Source organism: Emydura macquarii, unplaced genomic scaffold (assembly GCF_026122565.2).
Source record: "Emydura macquarii macquarii isolate MOO-44397 ecotype Brisbane River unplaced genomic scaffold, CSIRO-AGI_Emac_v2 contig_3373, whole genome shotgun sequence".
NCBI lineage: Eukaryota > Metazoa > Chordata > Testudines > Chelidae > Emydura > Emydura macquarii.
Genome location: NW_027133510.1, coordinates 26,377 through 34,999, shown reverse-complemented (window position 1 = coordinate 34,999; position 8,623 = coordinate 26,377). Strand labels below are relative to the sequence as shown.

Genomic DNA, 8,623 nt, shown 5'->3' with positions numbered 1-8,623 from the left:
GCTGTTTAATCCCCCCATGTACCAAAGTATAACCACACACCGTAAGGAGCAGCCCGACCCACCCTTCTGAACCACAGCCGCAGTCATTTACATACTCAGGTGAGGAGTTTGTCTCTTATAAGGAGCGGGATATGCAAATAGGGAGCACAGTTTCCTGTTTAAATCTGTCTCTCTCTCTGCCCAGGCTGCATCCCGGGAGACAATCCGCAGCCACGTGTATCTTGTGCAGTTACCAGCCGACCCCCTCCCAGGACTTTCCCTTCCAACTCAGGGAAAATGAGACTTTGGCTCCATTTAGTTTTCATTGTAGCCACTTTGGAAGGTATTTTCTCTCTCTCAGTACACTGGGGATGCAGAGGAAGGTTGCAGTATTTGAAACTAATATTGACATAATGACTAACATCTCTTTGTTCCCAGGTGCCCGGTCCCAGGTCCAGCTGGTGGAGTCCGGAGGGGATGTGAAGAAACCCGGAGACTCTCTCCGCCTCTCCTGCAAAGCCTCCGGCTTCACCTTCAGCAACTACAACATGCACTGGGTCCGCCAGGCTCCCGGGAAGGGGCTGGAGTGGGTGGCTCAGGTCAGCCAGCCAACTGGATCGAAGCAGTGGTATTCCCCGGCTGTTGAAGGGCGATTCACCATCTCCCGGGACAACTCGGTCAGCTCGGCTTATCTGCAGATGACCAGCCTGAAAGCCGAGGACAGCGCCCGCTATTACTGTATGAGACACAGTGAAAGGAAATGAATCTGTACTCAGACAAAAACCTCGCGCTGTGGTTTGAAAACAATGCGCTCCGCTCTGGGTGGCGGCCAAGGGCTACAAACTACAATTACCTCAGCGACGAGAAACGAGAGAAAGGAAGACGTCGATGACTTTGTTGTTGTTTTCTTTCCGTCCCTTGATTCGCAGAAAACCTGACAATATTTAGATATTTACATCCAGAGAATACTACATTTATGAGAGGCCCTTCCACCCCCATGGCCTCTGCCCTGAACACAGCCAGCCTGTTCTGCCAAATCATCTCAGGCCTGACGGGCCACGCAATGCCCCCTTTGACTTATATCACCACTGGGGGGACACACTCCAGAGGAATGACTGTGTCTCCTCAGCGCTTAACTTTATTTCATGCTCAGATCCATAGTCCGGAGGAAAAAAAAAGTCACAGGACTCTGTGTTTGAGGTGCAGGGTGGTGTTTCGTAGCATCTCTGAGCGAATACTGTGTTACATTCCGGTGACATTGTCCATGTCACTTAATGTTTGCTCAAGTATCATGGTCCTATTGGTTTCAACTGGCTCAGTTTGATTCTCTGTGATGCTACACGCCTCCCGCTATCTCGGTGTGTGCGCGGTCCTGCTTCCCTCCTGCAAAGGGCTCTTCTCATTGACTGAACCGGGGTCTCCCTGGAGTGAAGCAGCAACTAATCACCATAGATACAGAGCAGATGAGGGATGGAAGGACCTAAGGGGGTATCTAGTCCAAACCCCTGCTGAAAGCAGGGTCAACCCTAATTACATCATCCCAGCCAGGGCTTTGTCAAGCCAGGCCTTAAAAACCTCTAAGGATGGAGATTCCACCGCCTCCTAGGTAACCCATTCCAGTGCTTCACCACCCGCCTAGTGGAAAAGTTTTTCCTAATATCCAACCTAGACCTTCCCTGCAGTAGCTTTAGACCATTGATTCTTCTTCTGTCATCTGCCACCACTGAGAACAGCCTAGCTCCAGTCTCCCTGGAATCCCCCCCCCCTTCAGGTAGTTGAAGGCTGCTATCAAATCCCCCCCGCCACTCCTCTCTTCTGAGGACTGAACAAGTCCATTTTGCTCAATCTCTCCTCATGAATCATGCTCCAGCCCCCTCGGCTCCTTCTCCCTATGGCTAAACCTGCCAGGAAATGTGTCCCAATGGTCCCTGCATGTTTCAGTGTAGCTAGTCATGGCTGGGAACAAGAAGGTTCAGGGGATTCATGCTTAACCCACGCCCAGCGCCAGCGGGTGTCCCAGCCCTACTGAACCCTGTGGTCTCACCTCTCCCCACTCACAGCCCCACTGCTAACGGGCTGGAGCTGCAGAGCTGAGATTCATTCCATCGTATGGATATTTATGTTTCCTTCTGGGCCAGCCACATTCATTTCTGCCTTTTATCGAGAACAAACCAATCATTTCCCCTCTCAAGGTCACTGCATCAATCTAGCCAGCTGCCACTCCGCAGAATCTATCCATCCATCTCTCCAATCACTGCGCACACCCTGGACTTACCCATCTCCTCACCCCGCCCCATGTGTTCATTGAGCGAGTATCTGCAGTGCGGGAACACGACGTGTAACATGATGGGATATTTCTGTGATAGAACTCGATGTCACTGTCACCCCAAACACACCCTGAAACCAGGGCCCGCTTCCCTCCATTATACCCACCACAGCCCCACTCAGCCACTGTCACCTCATAGAGATCCCCACTCCAGCCTGGCCTGATCCTCTCCTCTCTAAACCTAGCGCAAGCTTCCCCCACAGGGCCGTCACCCCATAGAGACACCAAACCAGCGCCTGCTCCTCCCCCATTTACACCCAGCACAGCACTGCCTTCCACAGCTTCCGTCACCCCATCGACACTGCAACATCAGGGGCCTGATCTCCTCCGCTCTATACCTACACCTCCCTAGCCCATCTCAGAAACACAGTCACTCTTTTGCCCCACCAGACAGACAGACAGACGAACAGCATACATTTCTCCCTCCTGCTTCATGCCCAGGGAACTGCCCTTGCTGAAATCTCTCCCTCTCAGGGGGGTGGATCCCATATTGCTACCCTCACAGCCCCTCCTCCCCGCGGCATGCAAAGCTCAGACATCTCCCTCCCGACATATTATAACATAGACACCGACATCAACAGTGGGGTGGGGCGGAGAGACAAGATAGATAGATAGATGATAGATAGACAGAAAGACAGATATAATACTACTAATTTAACATAAGTACTTCTAAGCTCCAAGTGTTATTCTATTTATATAAATACTCAAAGGGAAGCTCCTGTGTTAAGACTGAGCCCTCAGATCTCCCCGACACTGGGTTTAAACTCGATACAGTGTCACACTCCTGCTAGATCTCCCCTTATATTGTCCCCACCCCTTGGCCCATGCAAATGAGCCACCCGGGGCCCTCTTCATAGCCCAGTGGCAGGCTGCTCACACCGCTCAGAGCCAGCTCAGCTTCCCAGCCCACCCAGGGAACCAGCCCACCAGCCGCAGACATGGCCCCCAGCCTGGTCCTCACCTTCCTCCTGCTGCTCCCAGCTGGTAAGGGCGGGATCTGGGCTCCAGCTCTGCCCTCCCCCCCACATGTTCCCGTATAATCACTCCTATGGCAATCAGTAAAACATTTCCCTTTTTATTTCTCCCCTCTGCAGGTGTCTATTCCCAGATTACCCTGGTGGAGTCCGGAGGGGGAGTGAAGAAGCCCGGAGAGACCCTCAAACTGACCTGCACCGTGTCCGGATTCTCTCTCACTGGCTACTATATGAGCTGGGTCCGCCAGCCAACGGGCAAAGGGCTGGAATGGGTCGGAGGTATCTGGAGTGGTGGAAGCACTGACTATAGCGATGCTCTGAAAAGTCGCCTCACCATCACCAGAGACACCTCCAAAAGCCAAGTGTACCTGCAACTGACCGGCCTGCAACCCGGAGACACCTCCGTGTATTACTGTGCCAGAGACACACAGTGACAGGAAACCTATCCACGCCAGCACAAAAACTAAGCCTGCGGAGAACCAGTCTTGCTCTATGAGCAGCAGAGAGCAGCAGCTGCCAGCACAGATTTGCTCCGCTTGGTTAGGTATTTGCCACAAGTTAAAAACATGCACTGAGTTCCACCCCATAGCACTCCAAGGCAACCATCAATCAGAGCTGCCAATGCTGGGAATGGAGCCCCGGAGCTCTGACTCCTGGCCCCTTCCTAGAGCAATTTTTCTACCGTTCTGCTATGAAGGGAAGGCAAAGACCAGCCGGGAATATTCATACCTTGACTCTGTTAGCACTAGAGTCTTCTTGCCTTCCACAGCTCTGAAGATAAGCCAGGCGTCTTTACATCCGTGTTAGAACCGAGAGCCTCACGAGAACCCAGACATTCTGCTGCGACATACAGGACAAAGTCTGAGCCAAGAGCGGACCGTGGCTTTGATTCAGAAGAAACGACCAACAAGGGGTTGTGACTCTGTGACTGCAAGGTGCCAAGTGGGCAAAACCCCCTTTGACTTTGGACCGTCTCAGTACAGGCCCCCCCTTAAGTTCCCTTCCACCGCCCATAGATACCCTCAGTTAGCCTTCAATGATCACCCTTCTCATTCAGCAGCCATCAGAAACCTGGAACCCTGAGAATTACCAGCCCCAACACACTCCCAAGGGCCCACCTCGCTCAGCCCAGAGGAGCCAGCACCAGCTGTTTTATAGGAAGCAGCCAAATAATTGGTCAATTATCAACTCACTTGCCCAAAAGGGGAGGATTTCTCATAATCCCCCACCACTGAGAGATTGGTTTAATTCTGAAATTAGGGGAGTTTATTCTCCTTTCCAAAATCAACCAGCGTACCAGCTTGCAGCTCTAACTGCCCCGTGTTCAAACCAAGACAACACCATTGTGCAGTAGTGGATCTACATGGGTTAAGTACAGCACAATGGGCAGGTGTGCTCTACAAATTACACCCCTGCGGTGCTCACTGCCATGCCATGTAGACAAGCCCCGGGCCTGCAAAGTGCATAGTCAGAGGCAGAAACACCCGTGCCCAGGGAACTTCCACTGCAAAAACTTGGGTTCAAGGTGAGTTTAGATGTCTATAAAATTCAGGAATAGCAAAGTGGCGGAGAGAGGGAAATGGTTGTGAATCCCAGTGGGGTCCGATTCTTGGATTAAGGGGCCTAATGTGGCTTTTAGGCTCCTAAATCCACTTATGGCCCAAGCCCTTAGTATTTAGGGGGTTTAGGGAGAAGAACATCTCAGATTTACTGTTAAAAGACTGCTGTGCTAAATGTTTTACAGCATCTCCTACAGCTTCACAGAGAGACATGTTTGGTTACGGCTCTCCACAAAGAATTGACTTCATCAGGCCTGAAATTCTAAACATGCCAAAAGGATTTAGGAGCTATTTTGCAGATCCTTCCCACCTAGCAAGGAGGACTCACCACCTACTCACCTTCTACTTAAAGACACATTTTGAATAAAAAAGTAAATAAACAAACAAATCTATGGAACAAACAAATCAACCAACAGAAGGGAACAAATAATATATGTCCCAAGCACAGATTCTACCTCCAAAGGGAAGAGGAGCTGCTGACTCCACGCACTCAACCAGGGTCAGTTTAGGTAAGTCGGGGGTGCATTGCTCCCTTTAGGTGTCCATGTCTCTCTCCGGGGTCCAATTCAGCTGGACTCGCTGCCAGGATCTCACAGCATGAAGCAGGGCTGCTGAAGGCTCTGAGATTCTGTCCCAAGAACTGGTGAATCCAAGTGGCTTACCCCAGTGACAGTGTGACCCTAAGCGGGCTGACACACTGAAGGGATCCTCCCAGTGACTGTTCCAGAACCGTTCAAGAGCACCAGACCCATGGATTCGTGACACACATTCGAACCAATCCTATACTAAACTATATACAGATGTGTTAAAAGGAATAAGAAGCCAGAGAGTTATTTAGAAGATTAAATCAGATAAACATGTACATCAATGAGTTAGATTCTTAACTAATAGATAACCAGTTCCTTGGTACAAGGGGATTCTATTCCCTCCCCTTCTCCACCCCCAACCTGATGTGCTCTGACTGCAAAGTCAAGGGATTGAAGGAATTTGCATGATTTATCTTCTGAGGAGAGGGGGCAGAGTAGAAAAACAGAGTCTTTTCTCCTCTTTAATGTTCCACAATGTTGCTGGACCTTTCCTGTTGGAAAGCAGGTAACACTTTCTGTTCATGTTCAGCATATCACTCCCATTAATGTGTCTCTCCTTTGTGGTGATTCACACAGTCACAGAGGTTCCCAATACAACCAGTCACATATTACCTTACACTATGGGACACAACTGTTCTCAGTGAGATCAAGGCAGGCAGCAATTCACAAGCATTCAAGAAAGCCTAAAATCTAAACACCTTCTTATCCTGCTAACACCTATTGTAGCAATACTAGCACACAGGAGAGCCAGACTGTTCCCAGCTCTGTACCTGTCAGTCTTCAGCTGAGACATGGGAACCTGGGTGTGACCTGGCTAATGTGATGGATAGGATAGCATGATGGATAGAGAGAGAGATCACAAAACCTTTTCCATTCAGTGGTTTGATAAGTGCAACAAGGGGAAAATAAGGACATTCAGAGAAGGTTTGCTACTACGGTTGGACTCTCTGACCCACCTGCCATTAGATTTCACACGAGTTAGTGTGTCACGCACCGGCACCTGGGTCCCCACCCTTATATTGTCCCCACCTCTTGTCCCATGCAAATGAGCAACCCGGGGCCCTCTTCATAGCCCAGTGGCAGGCCGCTCAAACCGCTCAGAGCCAGCTCAACTTCCCAGCCTGCCCAGGGAACCAGCCCGCCAGCCGCAGACATGGCCCCCAGCCTGGTCCTCGCCTTCCTCCTGCTGCTCCCAGCAGGTAAGGGCTGGATCTGCGCTCTCACCACATGTTCTCTAATATCCGCACCTCTAGAAATCAGTGCAATATTTCCCTTTTATTTCTCCCCTCTGCAGGTGTCTATTCCCAGGTTAGCCTGGTGGAGTCTGGAGGAGGAGTGAAGAAGCCCGGAGAGACCCTCAAACTGACCTGTGCCGTGTCCGGATTCTCTCTCTCTGGCTATGAGGTGAGCTGGATCCGCCAGCCTGCGGGAAAAGGGCTGGACTGGATCGGACTTATCCGGGGTAGTGGAAGCACTGCTTATAGCGAGGCTCTGAAAAGTCGCCTCGCCATCACCAGAGACACCTCCAAGAACCAAGCGTACCTGCAACTGACCGGCCTGCAACCCGCAGACACCTCCATCTATCACTGTGCCAGAGACACACAGTGACAGGAAACCTATCCACGCCAGCACAAAAACTAACCCTGCGGAGAATCAGTCTTGCTTTATGAGCAGCAGCTGCCAACACAGATTCGTTCTGTTTGGTTAGGAATTTGCCTCAAGTTACAAGCATTCAGTGACTTGCACCCCATAGCACTCCAAGGCAACCATCAATCAGAGCTGCCAATGCTGGGAATGGAGCCCCGGAGCTCTGACTCCTAGCCCCTTCCTAGAGCGATTTTTCTACCGTTCCTCTGTGAAGGGAAGGCAATGACCAGCCAGGAATATTCATACCTAGACTCTGTTAGACTAGAGTCCTCTTCCCTCACACAGCTCTGAAGATAAGCCAGGCGTCTTTACATCCATGTTAGAACCGAGAGCCTGACGGTAACCCAGACATTCTGCTGTGACATACAGGACAAAGTCTGAGCCATGAGCGGACCATGTCTTTGATTGAGAAGAAATGACCGACAAGGGATTGTGACTCTGTGACTGCAAGGTGCCAAGTGGGCAAAACCCCCTTTGACTTTGGACCGTCTGAGTACAGGCCCCCCCACTCTTTAAGTTCCCTTCCACCCCCATAATTACCCTCAGTTAGCCTTCAAGAATCACTCTTATGTTTGAGCAGCCATCAGAAACCTGGAACCTAGAGAACTATGAGCCCTTGTTAATGATTAGAGGGGAAAGACGGAAAGAAAGTACTAACAGTTTGGATAATCCTGCAGTTAAACTGACACGTGGGGCTTCTGGTAAAAAAAACCCACACACCCAGACACCTCCTAGCAAGGAAAGCTTGTTTTCTGAGATTTAGGGAGACGCAAATGTAAACTCATTAACATGTGTACACCTAGAATGACAGAGTGCTGGGTTATGGTTAGGGTATGGATCAGATTAGGGATAAGGGTATAATTAGAGTAAAGGTTGGGGTTAGTGCTGTATTTAGGGTTAGGGTTAATGGAAGTGTTCAGGATATTTATTGCTATTAAACAACAGGGAATTGTGACTATACCAGCAAGGTGTGGAGTGGGCTAAACAGCCTTTGTCTCCTACGTGAAAGCTCAATATTGGAAGGATGTCTGTCAGGCACTCAATATTTTGCACGATTACACCAAGCACCATATTCATATTCTTTTCATTTCCACTCTAGCTGCTCCTTTCAGACAAGCACTACATCACCTGGAATAGTTTGTACCAAAAAAAAGTCATCTTCTAATAAATCCCAATATTCTCCAATTCCAATTCACTACCGCATTCGATCCATTCCTCTTTTGATTTCTTTCTTTCAGGTCTCCTAAAGGAAGCATTGTACAACGGAGACCAGTTTATTCAAAGATAGCACGTTTCTAGAGAACCTGTTCTCTCCCGTCCCACCAGCACTGTCTGTTCTCTGAGGAGGGATGGAATAATTCCTGATCTATATAGTATCTTTCTTTATCATTCTATTATAACCTCAAGCCACAGCCTTTGCTAAAAGCACCACAAATAAACAAGAGAAAGCTTACAGAGAATGGTTCCAGAGGGGTAGCTGTGTTAGTCTGTATGCAGCAAAAATGAAGTGGGTTGCAGCCCACGAAAGCTTATGCCTGCAGAAATTAAATT

The 8,623-nt window shown here is 49.7% G+C and overlaps 1 protein-coding gene across 1 annotated transcript; it reads left to right on the top strand.

The window, feature by feature from the left end:
- The first annotated feature begins 290 nt into the window (after nucleotides 1–290).
- LOC137143958 (uncharacterized) lies at nucleotides 291–3,713 on the top strand. Its single transcript, XM_067534043.1, has 3 exons — nucleotides 291–729; nucleotides 3,203–3,289; nucleotides 3,400–3,713. Exons 1-3 carry the CDS (start codon nucleotides 351–353, stop codon nucleotides 3,711–3,713), a joined length of 780 nt encoding a protein of 259 aa, XP_067390144.1. The 5' UTR covers nucleotides 291–350.
- Nucleotides 3,714–8,623: the final 4,910 nt, after the last annotated feature.

What these genes read in the sequence shown, in the direction of transcription:
- LOC137143958 (XM_067534043.1), top strand. Translation starts at nt 351, where the DNA reads ATGCAGAGGAAGGTTGCAGTATTTGAAACTAATATTGACATAATGACT. An exon ending in CTATTACTGTATGAGACACA is followed by an intron (nt 730 to 3,202) that starts GTGAAAGGAAAT and finishes GAGCCAGCTCAG; the next exon opens with CTTCCCAGCCCACCCAGGGA. An exon ending in CCTCCTGCTGCTCCCAGCTG is followed by an intron (nt 3,290 to 3,399) that starts GTAAGGGCGGGA and finishes TCCCCTCTGCAG; the next exon opens with GTGTCTATTCCCAGATTACC.